At 34.7% G+C, this 21,422-nt stretch overlaps 1 protein-coding gene across 2 annotated transcripts in view; it reads left to right on the top strand.

Moving 5' to 3' along the window:
* Positions 1-11,904, top strand: part of LOC149232961 (2-alkenal reductase (NADP(+)-dependent)-like) — a 32,841-nt gene extending 20,937 nt beyond the window's left edge. For both annotated transcript variants that reach the window (XM_089379611.1, XM_089379612.1), the window contains exons 4-6: positions 7,736-7,902; positions 9,249-9,331; positions 11,352-11,904. In XM_089379611.1, coding sequence (XP_089235737.1) covers positions 7,736-7,902; positions 9,249-9,331; positions 11,352-11,730 — 629 coding nt within the window. In that variant the 3' untranslated portion in view covers positions 11,731-11,904. The remainder of the gene's footprint in view (positions 1-7,735; positions 7,903-9,248; positions 9,332-11,351) is intronic.
* The last annotated feature ends 9,518 nt before the right edge of the window (positions 11,905-21,422 follow it).

Here is a 21,422-nt window from a genome sequence, read left to right as displayed (position 1 = left end):
GCACTCCCTTGCATAGTGACCTGCTTTATCGCAAATGTAACATCGCCTTTTTCTTCCACCCTTAGGTCCAGCCTTTCTTTTTGATTTAGTCCTGGAATTATTTCTTTTCTTAGCATGAGAAGAAAAGGTAGCAGGAGGACCTTTAGGCATGGGCATTTCTTGCTCTTCTATCCTTGTTTCTTCTTGAATGCATCTTGCCATTAATTCCTCAAATCCAGGAATTACATTATTTTTCAGAAGAGTAGTCCTGAACACGTACCATTCGGATGGTAATCCTCCAAGATTCGTGAGTTTTATTTCCCTATCAGTAATAATCTCCCCAATAGATAGGAGATCGTTCCTGATCTTGGTGATTCTTAAGAAGTATGCTTGCATACTCTCATCTTTGCCCTTCTTAATTTCCTTCAACTTATTTCTAAGAAACAAGACTTGATTTGCATCATTAACTTTAAATAAACTCACCAGTCTATGGTAGATTTCCTTGGAGGTGTTCAGGTCGGAGATGTAGGCCACCAAGTGCTTGTCGATAGAGTCCCGGATGATCTTCTTTGTTTTGACTTCATCGGTTTTTCATTTGTTCCTGACAACTGCGGGTGCATTTGATGGAGGCTCAACAATATTGCCTCTCACATGGTCCAACACTCCTTGATCTTCTAAGGTTAGATCGAGAGACATCTTCCATCCGTGATAGTCAGCTTTCTCACGGAGCTTGTCTTCGGCAAGGAAGAGTGTTGAGGACCCCATAGTTCTTTTAGGATAGCCTTGCCAATCTTCTCTTCGGTGATTGCTCTTGCTCTTGCTTGGGCTTTGTGTGCACCTCAGCTCTAATACCATGTTAATTTATGGTATGTTCTATGCTTAAAGTAGTTTACTTATCTTTCTTATTATTATCCATAGATTAGCAATCACATGTACATAAAGTAAAGTGCAGATAGAACATTAAACGATCGACAGAAAACAAGCCAAGACAAGAGACACAAGATGTGGCGGCTAGCTAGGGACAAACCCCAATATGGGGAAACCCTTTGATCAAATCTTCCTTTATCTTCAATAATTCAGCAGAGAGAAATAGTACATAAATCTGATTTAATCAGCAGCAGCAAACCCTATATCAGTCCCAAACTAGGGCAGACAATATCTTGCAAACCGACCATCGTATCGGCTTGATTCCTTCACCAAAAAATGCGGCCTTCAGAGGAGATCCAGATTCACCTACAGTGCAGTTCTGAGAGGGAGACATCTAGTCAACGCTGGTCAAACTTTGGATCTGCAGTTGCAGCCCTAAATCTGCGTCCTTCCTTCCACACGTGTGAGAGAAGAGTCTCTTTCTGCGCAGTAGGAGAAGAGCCTCTTTTCTGCGCAGGAGAGAGAGAGAGATGTGATGAGATGAGTGAGTACAAATGAGGAAAAGACCTCCTGTATTTATACACAAATGTTGCTGATTGAATAGATGCAACTGTTGGGCTTCTGAGCCTACATGAGTTGCAGGTCGACTTGATAATTATTCCATAATCAAAATAAATTCTTATCTCCATAAATACTTATCGGAATCGGATGATCTTTAGATCAATCCTACACCTCTCGACGAGAGGAATCTAATAAAAATATTATCAGCCATGAATAAGATGACCCACATGGAGTCTGGCCCTAGTTGCCAATTTTAACAATACCTAAAGTGATCTTCCTAGCACTGACCTCAGCTGTCGAATCTGAATCCACAAAACCATGCAATACCAGATCTCTATTGTGTCCTGTCAGCATTTGAGGACATGCTTCCAATCAGCCAATAAATTTGCCTCAATGAAACCATGAACTGAAAATGTGTTCATTGCAAAGCAAATATTAGGTCAGTTCAGTGTTACTTGGGAGCGGGAGCAAAAACGGGTGCATGAGCGACATTTTCAAAAGCTCCCGATTTGGGAGCGAATCCCGGAGCGATCTTTATATATATATATATATTTTATTTATTTATTTATTTTTTATATTTTGATACATATATGTCAACAAAAACATGTAGAATGATGAATTAGATGTAAAAAACATAAAAAAACATAGATTGATCATTGAACCATATAACATCAATCATCTAGAAGTTATAATCTTCATCAACCACGTCCACAAGTTAGTAGCATACAACATATTGAGTCTCATGAATCATGATTCATCAATCTTAAAGTTTCAAATTCAAGCTTTCAAAATTGAAAATTCAATATATAACATTTATCATCATTGATCACCAAAGTTGTACTTGTAAGTTAAGTTTAAACTTTAACCATTACAAGAAATAATATCTAACATGAAATGAAATGTTATAAAATGAATTATGAAATGAAATGCAACAACTTTCACGAAGCATCATATTCATAACTTAGAATCATTACCCATGAGTTATAATTGCCAACTTCAAACTTCAAACTTAAATTGTCACAGTCATATATTGTTTACAAAAAATATCATTATGATATGAAAGAGTCAAGACTCAACAGTTATGAAAACTAATAGAAACTAGAAAAGACAAGTAAACTGTAAATCTATTATCTACTACTTCATGTGGCCCTTGCCACGAGAAGTGTCTGATGTATGAGCAAGTCGTGGTGGTCTTCTAGGAGTCTCCTCCCACACAGACCGATGACCAGAACCAGAAGGCACATGCCCTCCACGTGAGGGTGTAGATGGAGGCGGCGACAACAAAGGAACAAGACTCGGAACTCGAGCACTGCTACTGGATGGTGGAGGTGGCATGGTTGTTGCTTCATCTTCCTCTCTCATAAGTTCCGCTTCTAGTTCTTCAAGATGTATAGTGCCATCCTCCAAATTATCATCCTCTGGGTGGTTGTCCCAAATTTTATATGTTGGATCCTCATAAGCCCGATCACAGTAATGACTCAACAACCTCAAGTTGTAGTGCACATAAACCAATATTTCTGCCTGGTTTTCATTGAGTCTGTTTCTTTTCACATTATGTATGAAGCTGTAGGTGCTCCAACACCTCTCTGCAGAAGAAGTATTTACAACCTGTGAGAGAACTTTTTTTGCCAATTTTGGTAGAAGTCCATGGCCACCAGATGATTCCCACCATGTGAGAGCATCAAATCTGTCTCTATCTTCCATTGCATGAAAGGTACCAAACAAACCAGTGCAACTAAAGTATCTGCCTAATTCAAGACGCACACTAGCACATTCCTCCCTGTCAGGTATCAACTTTTCTAATGCTTGCAAATATCCTATAGATACCTCTTCATCTATATGGGGTTCGACTTTAACCCCACCCCTTGGTGCAGGTTGGCCCAACCAAGATGTAGAGTAGTATTTTGGCGTAAGGATATACGCCAAGCAATGTAGTGGAACATTAAGTTTATCCCATCGTATACACACATAATCGTGAATCAGTTTATACAAGTTGGGATCATTGTTATGAACAATATCTTTTATTTTCCCCAACATGGTATCCATCTGCTCATACACCTCACCAATCACTGGTTTATCTGTATTTGCAAACCGAATCATGTGATAAATGGGCTTGGTGAAATCCAATACTTGCCTCACACATGCCCAAAACATACCATCAAGAGCGGCCTCCTCCACCTGCTCAAAACCTTACCTGTCAGCTGCATTTGTAGCCCTTTCCTTTAACTACCAGTGTGGACTTGATACCATGCTAGCCAATGACTCTCTTATCTTCAAAAGGCGCCTGAAGGTGAGGTAATAACTACCAAATCTAGTCCTCGCAATTTTTAACAACTCCAATCTTGAGTGACTGCGGAAAAGGCCATGGGTATTGCTATGATTTGTAATAAATTTTATCATTTGTTTGCCTCTCTTGTACAAATCACCAATCCATTTGTGTTGTTTGTTTTTGTTCTTAACAATATCATGCATCAAAAGGTTCATTGTGTGAACCAAACACCCAGACCAAAATATGTTGGGGTATTTATCCTCAATAATTGCTCCCGCTACCTTACAATTAGGAGCATTATCAGTGATGACTTGGATGACATTGTATGGCCCAATACGGTCAATTGTTTCAAGTAATGGTTCTGCAATGTTGATGCCGGTACCACTAACAGACACAACAAGAACATTTATCAATGGCTTGCCTTTTACATTTGTCCATCTATCAGATACAATGGACACCCCATGGTTAGTCCATGAACTTGTCATTCTATTAAAAGAATGTGATATTTTTGCTTTTTCATGGTCAAATCCAACGGTTCTTGCCTTGTCATACCCAGGGCTCTTGTATCCTTTAGGGGCATCATTTATGGCAGAAACCATTTCGTGCCAATAAGGTGAGCAAAGAACATTGAATGGTATCCCACATGCATAGAGAAACCTATAAACTTTTGAATCCGCATCATTCCTACACCCTTCATCAAGGAAATCTGATATGCTTCTATGCCTTAAACCTGGTGACCCTGTGCCTCCATATCCACTGCCTTGGGAGGATGCTGAAGGAGTTCTTTGTGCATCTGATTGTGAGCTTGGTTCAAAGAAACCCTTTGATTTTTTAGATTTGTATTGGGCTTCCTCCTCTTCCCTTATGTATTTGGCTCTATCTGCTGTTGACACACCTAAACAAGTTTTGATTCCTATTTGTTTATCTCCATCCCATGGCCTTTTCCTGCAGAGGTGCTTTCTGGCACGGGTGTATGAACCTATGTAATTATTGTTGCAATGGGGGCAATGAAATTTAATGGTTCCACCCCCTTTCCCTGCTTCAGGGCTATTAACATATTTCCACAATGGAGTTTGGTCTTGTTTAGTTTTCTGAGTTGACTCATGTTCATTCTCCTCCAGCTCCTCCTCACCGGGGTTTTCATCAAATCCACTATGACCCCCTTCTTCATTTTCAACCCTCATTTTTCTACTCTCCAACACCATAATAACCAAAAAAGGAACCAAGAAGAAGAAAATGCCAAGAAATATAACCATGATATTTGAAATTTGAAGTTTTGAATATGCAAAATTTAAAAAAATGGAATGGGAATGGGAATGGGAAATAGAGAAAAAAATTTATTTATTTATTTAGGAATGAACATTAAAGAAAAAATTGCTAGACACTCTATTCAATATTGTAGAGCCTACCTCCTTGGCGTCCAATCTCCCCTTGCAAGATCTTAATCTCCCCTTGTTCCTTGCTTTCTCTTGCTCTCTCATTTTCTTGCTCTTTGCTCCTTGCTCTCTCTTGCTCTCTTCTTGCTCCTCACTCTCTTGCTCTCACTCTCACTCTCACTCTCACTCTCATTACAATGATGAAATGAAATGAATGAGGGAGGGTCTATTTAACCCTCCTCCCTCCCTCACTTTATTTCCACAGAAATTGGTTTTTGTTTTTGTTTTTGTTTTTTTTGTTTTTTGTTTTTTTGTTTTTTGTTTTTGTTTTTTTTTTTTTTTTATCCGCACATTTTTCCGGATGTCGCTCACCGCCGCCGGGAGCGATCGTTCCCCGACTGCTCCCGAGTTAAAAAAATCGCTCCCGGAGCGACGGGAGCGATGCTCCCTCTATCGATTTGAAAAACACCATGGAGCGGAATTTTTTTTAAGGGAGCGCGCTCCCAAAATCGCTCCCTTTTCGGGAGCGGTTTTAGGAGCCTGCTCCCGACCCGCTCCCGCCCGGAGCGCGGATTGGGAGGGGATCGAGAGGAGGGGGGGCGCTCCCCCGCAACACTGGGTCAGGTATTCACCAAGTTCACAAGGAACCCAATCATCTACCAATACATTGAAGGATCCAGCAAATCTGAATCAAATCAGCAGGCCTCTTTAGATTTAGTACCATCTGAAACCACTTCAAAATATCCACCGTGTGCTTTGTTGCCAAAGGAAGGCATCTCTTGCACCCTGCCACATCTCCAGACCCAGAAAATTGTGAATAAGGCCTATGTCCTTCATCTGAAATTCGAAAGTCAACTCCTCCTTGCACCATGCTATGAGCTTCTCACTACTAGCTGTAAGGATTGAATCATCTACCTATAAGACCAAAACAAGCATATCAGATTATCAAACAAGTAATAAAGGCTGGGATTTGTAGTAGTGTTGATCTAAGTCACATGACAGAAAGACACGGAAGACATAGAAATATGAGTGTCTAAGATACATAGGATATGTTGACCCTGAAAATATATATACAAAGAAAATAAATAATATATTCAGAAAAATTATAATATTGAAATAATTACAAATTACTAATGCAAACATAGACAAAAACAATTTTTCAGAAAATGGAACATTAACAAAAACACTTGGAATCCTTGAAATCTTATTTTAACCCTTCACTTGCACAATGAGAGATAGTAAGAGCTCTATTTATACAGCTGAAAGTGAGAAAATAACAATGAAAAATGTTTTTTTAGTGTCACAGTTAGGGCATGTCTAGGGAACATGTTCGACATTTGTCCTCGTGTGTTAGTGTCTGACAGATAGGATACAGACATGGCACCTTTGGGGGATGTGTCCGGTTACTTAGGTTTTGATGAAGCCTAAATTCAACAAGTACTTGTCAATCCATGAGTACCAAGCATGTAGTGCCCACTTCAACCTACTTAGGGTCTTTTTCAACTGCATACATGGGTATCCCATCCATGCACCTCAAACCCTCTGGGCTAGTTGATTTACACTTCCTCCTCTATCATCCCATTTAGAAATGCAGTTTTTACATCCATTTGATATAAGAACCAACTGAAATAAGATACAAGAGATGTAACTATGTTGATAGAAGTGTACTCAGGCGACATACTTCTAAACACCTGAATATAAGAAACATTGAGTTTCTCTCTAGTGAAGGCTTCCATTGGAGTTTTGTTCTTCAGCACAATGTGAAGACAACTGTTTAGAATGTAAGCGTCAAAACTAAATACCTCTGCCCAAAAACACATGGGAAGATCTGGATGATGATGGATCATTGCCTTCTTTGCCTCTATGATGAACCCGTTTTTTCTCTCTGCAATCCCATTCAAGACTCTACCCTGGGTTGTAAGGTATAGTGAACTCCTTCTCGATTCCCACATCCCAACAAAAGGAATCAAAATCCTTAGGGATACTCACCTTCATTCTCAAACTGGAGCAATTTAATCTTTCCACTTGTGTAAATTTCCACAAGTGCTTTGAATTCTTGGAACTTGTCTTGGGCAATGTGTTCATCAATGGTTTGCTGCAAAAATATCTATTAAAAAAGGTTCTATAACACTACTCAAGTCATGATATCCAATTGAATGATTTACATTATTGTTTATATATAACAGAAGTTGTGAAGTGAAATGGGTCATGATATCTAATTGAATGGTTAACATTATTGTCTATATATAGCAGAAGTGGTGAAGTGAAACATGTCTGTAGGTTATTGGCTCTCTTTTGTCATTGTTCTGTTCACTTGGCTGTTGAAATCCCAACTTCTCACTTTTGTTATTAGCTTAAATATGCTTCTTTTCTGCCCTTATTTTGTCTTTTCTAAGTTGCCTTGGCTTTGCTGTAATATTCTTCATCTAAATTATCCACTAGCTTTCAATCAATAATCCAAGTTATAAACATTCCCACTGAACACCTGACAATAAGCTTCAAAACTTGATGAGGCACTGTATCAGCTATAGTTCTCTTGTTTTAGTTTTCTATGAGAGTTTCTTTTGATTTTATTCTTCGTACTTATTCAAGGTTGATATCGTCATATAATTGGTGACATTTTCAGATAATTTGGACCATTAACAACTGGTATTCTTCATTGTTAATGCTAAACATGTTGCAGGAATGCCTGGTCTCACGGCATATGTTGGTTTTTATGACTTGACCTCCCCTAAAGTAGGGGAAAAGGTTTTTATCTCCGCAGCTTCTGGGGCAGTTGGACAGCTTGTTGGGCAGTTTGCAAAGATGCATGGGTGTTATGTTGTTGGGAGTGCTGGAAGCAAAGAAAAGGTGGCGTTTTACTAATTCTCACCAAATTTTGTGTCCTTACATTGTTCAAAATTTAATGGTCACATCGTTCCATGCTGGACACAATTATTGATATTTTATTATTTCCAAATATCCATAATTAAACCATATGCATTCGTGGTAAACTTCATTACAATATTCATTAACATTACATCAACTTGGCACATCAAACATATGAGGCCATAGCTATCATTATTTTCTGCAAGAAGCAGCCTTAGTAAGTACATCCATAGACCTTTTCTTTGAAATACCACAATGATAACTTCATTTAGATTGGGAAACAACCACTTTGAATTCATAGGCTCAATAACAATAGGACGAAGGCTCCATCGGATGAAGACTTCATAAATTTTCCTTCATAGATCTAAATGGTACAAAATCCCAAGTAACCCTAAGAATGAAGGGGTTGGCCTTAAAGAAGGGTGAAAAGTGCAAAGAACACCCTAGAATGAAGGTGCATTCCTAAATCAGGATTATATATGTGGAACTCCTAGAGAACCCTTAGAAGCAATGATCTAAGAAAAAACTAGTTCTGCACTACATCAAAGATGCCACTAGCCAATATTTTTTTGATCAACCAGAAGAATTGAGTGATTAAGGTTCACAACTGCTTTGATACCATGTTGATATTCATAAATGAAAGTAGTGAATTAAATGAAATAAAAAACAGAACCAAATTTTGTAGTAATTCAATCACATGTGTGCTAGAGAAAGATAACCCTAGTGCACTAGAGAGAGAGAAATATGCCCAAGTAGAAGTATGTTATAGAAGAAATGCACAAGTACTCATAAAAGAAAGAGCCAATGATTTAGGTGCCCTTAGGCATAAAACACTTTATAAGAGAGATCAAGATCACAATATGAGATCATACAAAATGAGTATTTGAGTTGTGTATTTATATAACTCTAGTGGTGTCTTTTCAATAGGGGTCATGGATCCACATAACAAGGGCACACATCCTATGAAGGTATTTAGCCTACATATCAAGTTTGATTAGGTTAATCTTAACCTTAAGCCTAGTATATAATAAATGAAATAAACTATGAGTTTTGCCATGCTTACAAGTAAATAATGATTGGAATATGAATGGGAAATGGTCGCACGTATATGTTACACCAGGAATTTTAACACCATTAGTTATTGTGGCACAAGGAATCACAAGTTGAAATGTCCATGACCAAGTAGACATTATTGAGTAGTAAACTAAATTATAAGTCTATAAGATTAGATGTACATCGTGTTGTCTAAGTATTTAACATGTTACATAAGGCAAATCCAAACCTGATATGCACATTATACTAACACCACATATGTTGTTGTCATACAGGTGGAGGTGCTGAAAAATAGACTAGGTTTTGATGATGCATTCAATTACAAGGAGGAATCAGATTTGCATGCTACCCTTAAGAGGTCATACATTCTCAAAGTGATTCTCCTTATTGTTGAATTTCCATACTTATAAGTTAATCGAAAGGGGTGGCTAACTTTTCTGTTTCTTTGACAGAGATTGATATCGGTTAGACAACCGACTTGTTTTCTTGCTTTCACTCCAAAATTTTTCTTTTAATGGGGAAGCTAGAAATGTTCAGTGTTTGTAGGACTAGGCATTTACTTTTGTTTTCAAATAATAATAAAAATGAGATAATGTACCTAAGAAAATACATGAGATATTAGCTATTAAATTGTGAAAATTACTATATGATCAACATTTGAATTTAAAATGGTATTATGTGCATTTGAATTTAAATTAAATTGCTATATATGTCCATGTATAGTCATGATTGTTCATGGGCGTGAAATTTTACCAAGTTTGATTTGCACTGTTTGGGTGCACCACTTATAATCGATAGACAATGTATGCATTTGGTACACTCTTCACTGTATTGTGTATATATAGAGGTATACAAGTGCTGGAGAGTAATAATGTTTGACAAAGTATCCTAGGGTTACAGTACAATACACAAATTTAGGTGGATGATCAAGTTTCTTCTCAAACCTGTAAATCCACTACCTAAACTTAGAGATGTGCTAAATCGGTAGTATATATCCATTAGTTAATTAAACCAACATAATGGTCCTACGTACAATATTTTTCCAATCTTCCTCATCCACATGTGCATCTCGTGGATAACTATTTTTAGTTGCAATTTTTTCTTGTTCAAGCATTTCCTGTGACCTATAGCTCCTTGCAAGATCACTAGTGATTCCAGATACTCTCAGGACTCGAGTGTTGCCCAGCCCCTGGCATATCATATGCTAGAACAACGTGTCTTTGTCAATGCACTTGCTACTCAACCATGCTAACATGCTCAACACCAACAGAGTTTCCAACCCCAAATGGGGCAAACTATGATGAGCATATTCCTAGATCTAATAACTGGATTCCAATGATGGTAAATCATAAAAGATTGTTTTAGGGTTTGGAGGGGAATGGAGAGCAGGTTGGTGGAGTGAGGGTTGTTATGGAATATTGTTTTAGGGTTTGGAGGGTAAGTGTCTTTTTTGCTGGTTTATAATATTTTTTGTACTTTTCTTAAAAAACTTGCGCTCATCTATAGGTGACCAGTTTGGAATGGAACTGATCAGTTATACTGGTTCCATACTGAACCAACTGGTTTGAAGGTGGATTCACCTCCCAAAGGCACTAAGTTAGTCAAGTTGACCAACTAAGAGTTTGATTTGACCAATTTCTATAACACTCGTTTGTACACACTTGTCCTATTAGAGTTATCAAATTTGATATGTATATATATTTTGTTATAACATTGCAAACGGTTGAACCGTTTACCACTGGCACACGATTAAGTTTTATTATGTCTCTAAAGTCATTCTCATTTATCAAATGGTGAAACTTTGTTTCCAAAATCAAAACTCGCTTGTTTGAGCCATGCAATATAAATCTGCTTCATCTCACCATTCATTTTATTTTCAATATTTGTTGAGTCTTCCTAAGCGACTCTCAACGCTATAACGGAATGAAAAGGGACAATGAAATCTTTGTGTTTCTTTTACTTTAATCAAAAGTTTACATGAAATTTAAAAACAAATTTTCAGAGGACAAGGCACAAGATAGCAACCATTTAACATTTAAAATACTAGTTCCTTTTCAATTTTGCTTTTAATAAGCAATGACAACCATGCATTGTGCAACGATCTATTTTTTCTAATGGTTTGTGAGGCAAACTGGTCAATGATTTTCACTGTAGGAGCTTTCAATTAAATATAATGGGCTTATTGGATGACTCTTGCTCACCGGAGATTGTCATTATTTCCATTGATATAGCATACCTGCATTTTTATTTTCGGATGTATTCAAATCGATTGAGATTGACTGTTTGATAAGGAGATTTCCAAAGAAGATCTCAGTTTTAACATATGATTTCATACACTAATGGGAACATTGATAAATATTTGTTTCACTTATTCCCAGGTACTTTCCGAACGGGATTGATATCTATTTTGAAAATGTGGGTGGTGAGATGCTTGAAGCAGTTCTTGAAAATATGAATCACCATGGCCGTATTGCTGCTTGTGGGATGATCTCAGAATATAATCGGGAGGAAGGCCGAGGCATAAGAAACATAAGTCGTGTGATAAGCAAGCGCATAAATATACGAGGTTTCATCATAAATGATTATTGGGAGAGGTACCCTCAGTTTGTGGAGAAAGTAAGAGGCTTCATAAAAGAAAGAAAAATAGTATATGTTGAAGACATTGCTGATGGCTTGGAGAATGCACCAGTTGCGTTTGCTGGTTTATTTGAAGGTAAAAACATTGGAAAGCAGGTTGTGCGCATTTGTGATGACTAATGAGTGCAAATATCAAATGAGTTGAGGATTTAAGTGAGGTGATATAGGTGTTATTTATTCTAGGTGGAGATGACGCTGGAAAGATAAACCATGTAGTGCCTGCTTTAGTTCATTGATAATGATACGACACTAATATTTATTTAATCCTAAGGTTCACACATTATTTTTTGAGGACCTCAGGTTGAGGATTTGTGCACATAACGCTATTATTAGTGATTGAGATATTCATGATTGTGATGTTTATGTATATTTTTTATTGATATTATGATGAAAGATAGCATGAATGGTTATGTATGTTATTTATTGGTATTATAACAACGTAAACTTTGAAATGGGAAAGTGACCCGATTTTGAAAAGGAGTGATGCAGAACACACATGTTTTTTTTAAGCATAGTTTTTGGCACTTTAATTTTTTTTATGAACATTGCGTTTTAGAATGATAATGATTTTCATGCTGATTTTAAAAAGTGGTAATTCTGCATCAAATTTTTTTTTTAAAAGACTTATTTTTTTTTGTAAATTTAATCATTTTGGAAGTGGTCTTCTTTTCTATATTTTCTTGTTTTTATTTTTTTATAATTTTTTTGTAGTGAGGTTTTTATTGTTTTGCATATTTAAAGAAAAGGTCAATATTTTGCATTTTGATATTTTACATATTTATACATCGTTAATTAAATTTTCAATCCACATGAAATAATTGTCTCTAAAAAACAAATATAAAAAAATATATACAAAAAGCAAATAAAAAATAAAAAATGTTTAAAAAAAATTATCTCACAAACCATAAAAGAATTTGGAAAAAAAACCAAAATTAAAAAATATATATATGTAAAATTAAGTAAGTAAAAATAGAGAAATTAAAAAAAATAAAGAAAAAAAAAAAATAAAAAAAAAACTAGTTAAAAAAAAAAAATTAATAAAAAAAAATTAAAAATAATAAAATTAATATTAAAAAAAACAAAAATAAACTAAAAACTAGTAAAATTAATATTAAAAAAACAAAAATAAACTCAAATTATATATATATATATATATGTGTGTATGAAAATGACGTAAAATATAAAAAAAAGTATAAAAAAAACATTTACAGTTTATAAAGAAATGTTTATGTTTTTATTAAAAAAAAAAAATAATTTAAATGAAAAAAAAGAAGTGTATTTTTTATTTAAAAACGAAAGAAAAAAAATATTTTTTTGAAACAATTTTTTAACTTTTAAATTAAAAAAATTAAATTTGTTTAAAATTTTTTTATTTATTATTTGTATTTAAAAAAATGTTTAAATTTATTTATTTAAAAAAAAAATCGCATGGCCCTCCGCTCTCCAACTACCCGTGGTGGCGTGGCCATGGGTGAAATATTTTTTATTTTATTTATTTATTTTTTAATAAAAAGAAATGTTAAAAAACCAATAGAAATTTTTATTTTTTAATTTTAAATTAAAAAAATTAAATTTTTTTAATTTTTTTTTTTTTTTTTTTTTTAATGATTTATATCTATATTATATATAAATATAATTTTTTTTAATTAAAAAAATTATTTGTTTTAATTTTATTTATTTTTTTTTTAAATAAGATTAGGTTTAATAAAAAATAATTACATTTAAAAAAAAATAAAAAATACATTTTTTTTTTTTATTATTTGAATTTTTTATTTATTATTTTAAGTTAGTTTGTTTTCAATTTTTTTTTTTAATCAATAGTTTTTTGTTTTTTTTTTTTTCATATACTTTATATATATTATATATTTATTAGTTTTTAATATTTATTTATTTTATTTTTTATTTTTATCTTCTTTTTTTTTCCATATTTTTTATGGTTTAAATTTTTTATTTTTATTTTTGCTTTATAATATTTTATATTTGTTTTTTTAAGTAATCAACATTTTAATCTTAATTTAGTAGTTTCTAATTTTTTTTTGATTAATTTTTTTTTTTTTTTTTTTAAATCTAGTTTGTTTTTTAATTTTAACTTTTATTTTTTTAGTTTTTTTTTTTGTTAATTTTCTATTTTTCCTACTTAGTTTATTTTTTTTGCCAAAATTTTTATTTTTATTTATTTATTTATTTTATGGTTTACAAGATAATTATTATTATTATTATTTTTGTTATATATATATATATAATAATTTATTAATTATATATATATTATAGTTTTTAATTATCATTAATTTTGTTTTTTTTTTACATTTTTATGATTGATTTTTTTTAATTTTAATTTTTAATTTTTTATTATTTTTTTATTATTATTTTTTTAATTTATGTTTTGTTTTTTTGTTTTGTTTTTTCACTGTTTTAATTATTTTATTTTTATTTTTATTTATGTTTTCATTATTTTTTATTTTTTATTTTTTAAATTTAATGTTTTCGGGGTCATGATAAAATATTTTACGCCATTATTTCGAAATGTTGAAATTTTACTTTTGAAAAAAAATAGTGTTTTCCCAGCGTTAACACTTTTAGTTTTGAGGGTGTTTTTTGGATAATTTTTACGTAAAAAATTGGTTTTCACCGCCATTTTTAAAACATGTTGAAAATTATCCAAGAAAAAAAATAGAGGTGTTATTCCAGCATCAACACTTTTCATTTTTAACACTGTTTTTGATGTTTTTTCGGGGTTTTTTGGCCAGAGTTCTCGTTTCAAAGTTTACATTGTTCTATGATGATTGTAACATTAAATGGTTAAGTTTGGTCTCTATTGAATTTATGATGATGATGGCAGTAAAGGATATGTATGCTCTCTTTTAAAATCATGATGATGATAAATTTGATGGATAGGGATATTTCTATTGATGTTACGATGTTGATAGCTTGATGGATATGTATGTTTCTATTGATGTTTTGATGATGATCGCCATGATGGATGTGTCCCTTATGTTACCTACTTTCATTAGTTCGGGCTTACTATGAACAATGATGTGAATGACTAGGTGTTGTTAATGATGCTATTATGACAATGACTAACACTGAGAAACCTTGTTACTAATGATTATTGAGTATGGCAGGAAACCACCAAAGGCACTTGCATATGACGAGTTGACGACAACTGGTTTGATGAAAAAATTATATTATTTTATCTTTGAAATTCAAAGTCAATTTTGAAACCTGCTATATATGTTTATCTATATTCTGATGAGATGTTAGTGGTTGCAGGCACATATTAGTTGCTTGGCCGAATGATTCACATATGGGTGATGGGGTTGTACAAGTGGATGGAACTACATGGGAGGGGTGGGACAGTGTCCCTGATCTCACCCACTAGCACTCCCGCTGTGACTTGGGCTAGAAAGGTGGAAACACCTTCGCCTTGAAGATCACGATGTCATGAGGGCAGGTCCCAAAGTTGGGTCTCATTAGGATTTTACCGGGGGAGCGCATCAAGGCAGATTTCTTGATCCCCGACACCATTAGTCTCACTATAGCAGGCAACATAAGAGATGATAGTGGTCTATGTCGTTGCATCTATACTTTCCCCTCGTAGTCACTGAATGCTTGAAGGGCAAGTGGTGTGGCACTCTTGGAACTTCAAGGGAATTTCTTGAAGGGCACAACCAACTTGGCACCCTTGGCATCACAAATAAACTATTAGGCGTGACACCCTTGGAACTTCAAGGGAAGTTTTTGAAGAGCATGACCAAACTTGGCACCCTTAGAATCATTAAAAAAAATAAATTAATAAATATAATCAAGAAATGAAAAGTAGGTAAATTTACATCAAGGGTAAATGATGTTAGAAACCGAGGTAATTAAATCAAAAATAAAACTTGGGTTAAGAGGATCATAGGAAAAAATAAAATAGGTTACCTTAAAAACTCTACCCTTCCCATGTTGGAAAATATTAGGTAGATTATGTAGTTTAATTAGGTAAAAGGGTAAAGAGGGACATAATTGTAAGGATAAAGATTAATCCTAAAATAGTTAAACCTAATTAAGAGAAGATGATGGTGAATTAAAAAAAGATTAATAAATTAAATTTTAGAGAAATGTAGAGAACCTCCATGTGGCAACAACCAACATTAGAATATCCATCTAAGAGATAACTTGAGTTAAATTAGGAAGTAGATAGGGGATCAAATCTTGACTCATTAGTTGACTTTAGTAATGAACACAAATTGAGTAAAAAGGGGGATCAAGAGGCAACTGGGAGAAGAAATAGGGATCTTGTTGAGGTGAGGAAAATATTAGTTTTAAATTAAAATTTAAGTAAATAATTTTGGAGACCCTTGATGAGAGAGTGACACATGGGTGCGTGAATAATCAAACCATTGAATTATAAAATAATAATTAATTATGCATGACATGCTAAGTGTCACCTATGATGACTCCTATAAAAGAAGGGGCAAGCCATGGGAGAAAGGACTTTTGGTAACCCTATTGTTGGATGAATGAGACTATGTCAAAGTAGTGATTACGAACTATAGTGAGTTTGGTGAGGTAGAGGATTTTAGAGAAGGGACTCTTGAGCCAAGGAGTGCTTTCCTCTACCAACTATTGCATTCCTCCATTGTACAACCCCATTGCAGCTCGGGGGTCCGCGGGGAAAAAGAGTACCCAAGGAGTAGGCTGGGATGTCAACCGGTGGGTCGTTGCATTCGAATCAAGTATGTCGTCATTCACACTCGGAGGTGACCGACAACAAAGGAAGACAAGTAATGACAAATCAAGTGGAATCTCGTCTTCTGGTGAACGAAACTTATGTGTTACAATATTCTTTTGCATGATTTCTTTATGGCTTTAGTTAAATATATGTAAATTTTATGATATGTTTAGTGAAATGAAATTCTGGGATGTGTTAGATAGTGCTTAATAAATTTGAATTCTCAATGTTTTTCTCTTCTGGTTGTATATATATATATATATATATATAGAACTGGTCCTTACACTTGGTATCGGAGCCATGTTGAACTCTTGAGACCTATGGGCCCATGCATGCATGACTAGTTTTGTTTGCTATATGTGAGTATTTATCTAAAATCAAATTACTCAAGTTTCAAAAAAGAAAAAACATAAGGCAATCACAAAAAAAAAATTAAAAAATTAGATACATTAAACTTAGAGTAAAGTTGTTGAAACAATTTTTGAGAGTGATTTCCTTGAATTTTTGCATAAGCAAAACAAAGCCATCTCCAAAACAATTTGGCATTGGTGTTGTTTTCAATCCCATAAGAATCGATTAACGAAAGTTCAAAACTTTCAAGGGGACTGGAATGAAAAAGCATCATGTGGATCATAAAAAAAAATGCAGATCTAGGTAGTTAAGGAATTTATGAAATCTGTCCAAAAGCGCATTTACAATCCCATGCGGAGACCCTCATGGTGGTTTTAGCCTTGGATGACACTGAAAAACGATGAATCCTTTTTCGTGTCTGCATAGTGTTTTCATCACGCAATTCAATTCACAATTATTTTACTGTAAGCTTTAGCAGACAAACTCTGGTCAATGATAAATGAGAGCAACACAAATTGCAAAACATACCTCTGCAATGCAAATTCATTTCTAAGACTTAATTCTGAAACCAAGACTCCCTTAGCCATGTTTTTGGCATTCCCTCCCTCATTTTCTCTGCGTTGCATGGAATTTCTATTTCTGATGTGAACTTTGAACTCTTGTCAAACTTACTCTTTACCATTAGTAGCCCACTGAGGGGAAATAGTTATGTTCAATTTTGGATATTATTAAAGAATCACACCCTTAACCATTCATTGTAATCCGAAGAGGGGGTAGCACTCTGTTCAATTTTGGATTTTATTGAAGCATCTATACTTTAACAAATGAAACATGGTCTTTTCCATGTCAAGTCACCTGTATTTCAGGAGGGAATTCCTACAGATTTATGGAAGGATAAGACGAAAGTGGAATATCCATTGTCTAATAGAAATTCCTTCAACCCAAATCTTTAGACCTGTCTGTATTGGCACAAGCAGAAAGTGAAATATTCATTGTCTCAGAGAAAAGCCTTAAAATTAAATCTACAGGCATGCAGGACAGATACCTTTCCAGATTGGCTCAAGCAAGAACATAAACATAAGCAGAATGAGCCGCTGCATCTACCCATTTTAGTGAAAAACAAAGGGGTCTCTTTGCGATATCTTTGGGATGGACAACGCCTTCTCTTAGTGAAAAATTCAAGGAGGCATAGCACAATATATATATATATATATGATGGAATACTATGCTAAAACTCCACGGAAACCAGACTTATCGACACAATTGGTAGACCTGGTGTAGCAAGCCAAGGCCCAAGCCCATTCATTATTTTTGGATTATCTGTACATCATCCAAAACGCATGTTTTACAGAGAGAAAGTATAAATTATGGGTCTATAACTTGAGTTGAGCTGCTTGTTACATTAACCAATACCTTATACCGCCGAAGCATTACTTTACCAAACTTAACTGTGTGTTCTCTGTGCATATTTAATTCTGAATATCTTCTCTCTATGCAGATTTATTTCCAATATCTTCTCTTAGTGCCACGCTCCTTTCGCCAAACTTTACAGCATGTGGATCCAGGTTTCCTCTAGTATAAACCATGTCGAATTGACACGTATAACCATTTTGTGCCATATTTTTATTTGTTCTTTAAATAAGAAACAGTGCCCAGATTCAATTTTGTTGGAATGACTTCGAGTTCAAATTCTTCGAGGACTCTGCACAGATCTAAGCCATTAAATAGAATAAAATTTCAAAAGCTTGCAAGATTTGACATATTTCAATTATAATTGGCCTTAAAAACGAAATCAAATGCGTCTTTAAGGAAGAAACAGGTAATCTGGATACATGTGACATAGTGAGAGCCCTAAATTTGAGATATGACACCACCAGAGTCCCAAATCTGGCAATATGTGGCTTCTTCTTCCGAACCATTTTCTCCATTGAACTAACAACACGTGGCAGCATCCCCGAAAACTGAACCAACATCTCACGATGTAGTTGAAGTAGATTTTAATGTCCAGTGGATAACAAGAAATTAAATAAATAGGACGTAAGGTTAACCAGGTTTCTGCAATATAATTGTGAGGCTGAATGTTGTTTGAAAAACGGGTGTCTATCTTGTTGGAGAACTCTTATAGTGTTAGTAGATAGTGATCAATAATCTTGCACCAGTAAATAAATTAAATTAAACAACTATTTCATGCAGTTGATGACTGGGCTGCTGCAAGAGTACCTTCTATCATCAGTAAGAATTGAACTTGAGACGTGTGTCCCATAAGTTCTCCACTTTGGTATTCTACCATCAATATTACCTACATCATTATTTATGGAAAATTTGAGTGAAAGCATAGAATTGGTGAAATATATAACCACTCAAGGATTTATTTTAAAGGTCTCATACGTGATACTCCAACAATACCACTATATATTATCAATATCGTATATTAGCTTGAAAAGAGACTTTTCTTTTCAATCTTGAAATAGGATTGTAATTTCATTTTCAACTATAAAAAAAAATAAAACAGGACTGAATATTACGCGTTCATTTAAGTCAAATAAGTCTATAAATGCATTCTTAAGTATTTTATAGTAAGTGAACCTTTGTTCTTTTTGCATGTATGGAAACTGCACAAACAAACATGAAATCCCATTCGTACTTACAAAATTATGGAGGAAGTTGAAATCTTCATATATTTTCAAGGGTTTGCGTATTGTCAATTTAAATTTAAAGATAAATTTTAATCACTTATCATTTCATAAATCTCCATATATTTTCATGAGCTCGCATATTGTCAAATTTAAGTTTAAAGATTAATTTTAATCACTTATCATTTCTATAAAAAAGAAAAAAGAAAAAATTAAACTACAAGTTTAACATGGAAGCTAAGTGTTAAAATTTAAAATTTATGGAGGTTGGTACTCTTTTGATTAAATTTTATAGGAATTTCAAGAACTTATAAATGCATAAATTGTTCTTTTGGAAGTATATCATAAATAAATTATAGAACCACTCATGTTGGTTATGATTTTCATTTGATTGGTTTTTATCTTATAAGGAAAAATCGTATTAAATTGTGGTAGGTGAACCATGGTTAGAAGAGATACAAGAAGGAGTGAGGCAACTAAAGGGCACAACATGGCGCCACCACAACAGCGAACTCCTACCACCCCACCCAATGATGGGGAAACCATCTCAACACAAGAACAGATACCAGTTGGAGAAGTGTTGAACTTAATGAGATCATTCCAACACATGTCTGAGGCATTAATAAACCGTTTGGAACGGGAGCATGGACGACCTGTGATACAAAACGAAGCACCCAAAAACACTACAAGAAATGATGTACGTCGGGATTTGGAAAAGGTAAAATTTCCAGAGTATATTCTAGCTAAAGGGAAACACACTACTTTGGTGGAAGACATTATTAACCCAATTTGGGATGGATATATCAGAAGTAACTTGAGAGCTATTTGAAGAAAAATTTAGAGAACGTTACTTGTTCAGAGGAGTTCCTTGAGAGGCAACTAAATGAATTCAATGCATTAAAGCAAGGGAATCGCTCACTACCAGAGTATGAGGCATGTTTCATGGAATTACTCTGTTATGCCCCTCACTTAAACACAGAAAAACTCAATGTGAACAAATTTGTGTATGGATTAAATGTTAACATTCGAACCAAGGTTAGAATCTTAATGCCTCGCACCTTGCACGAGGCAGTTCAATGGGCAATCATTGCAAAGGAGGAGATCATGAGCAGTGAACCTAGTAAGTCAACAAGGCCCACAGGATCAGGAGTACCAAGTGGAAACAATATGGAACATAGAAATTTGCAAGGGGGTCCTATGCTCAATCATCAAAGGTGGTCAGGAAGAAATCAAAGAACACCATATAGGCATCCAACTTAGCATCCGCACAGGGTACCTCAACAAACTCGTCAACCACAACCGCACCGGCCTATGCGACAACACCAAGTCACACCACCTCAACACCGATCTTCTTTCTAGCAGAGTTCTAGACCAACTCCCGGTTCAGTTGGTAGTAGGAGCCAAGCCCCTAAGAGGGGGTGTTGGACTTGTGGAGGTCCTCACTACGAGAGGGATTGCCCTCAAAAGACAGGTAATACCAACTCAACTAAGAATGCAACTACAGTGGGGGATCTGGGGAAGGCTCATCGCATCCATGCAACGGTGAACAATCACCAGGTCGAACACCAGTCCACTATGTTGGAAACCTCAGGTAATATTGATGGTATGATTTTTGCCATTTTAATATATCCAGGGGCTACTGATTCATTTATTTCTCTAAATGCATTATCAAAGATTAAACATAAAGCAACTGAACAATATGAATTTAGACATGTAGAAATGGCATGTGGTATGAAAATAAATGTAGGAAGGATGGTAAAGGATTGTGAGGTGGACCTGGGTGTATGTAAGACCAAGGTATCCTTGTACTCTACAATTTTATGAGTTTATGACGTAGTTATAGGAATGGATTGGTTGGAGCAACATGATGCGCTCCTAGATTGCAAAGACAAGATTCGACATTTCACCGACGATGACGACCAAAGAAAATCATTAGGGGAAAGAATGAGGGGGTTGAGGTTCATCTCCTCATGAAACTAATGAAATTTAGGCGAAAGGGAAAGGGATGTCAAATGTTCTCGGTGGTAGCTCTAAACGATAAGGGTGACTTGAAGACTTTGATAAACCTCCATTATGTTGAATTTAAAGGATGTATTTCCCGAAGAACTACCGGG

The sequence above is a fragment of the Pinus tabuliformis genome, chromosome J, assembly GCF_031772625.1.
Source record: "Pinus tabuliformis cultivar Carrire ecotype Pingquan chromosome J, CPIR1, whole genome shotgun sequence".
NCBI classification, from domain to species: Eukaryota; Viridiplantae; Streptophyta; class Pinopsida; order Pinales; family Pinaceae; genus Pinus; species Pinus tabuliformis.
Note: the sequence above shows the minus strand (reverse complement) of the source record. Positions and strands in the feature narration are given on the sequence as shown.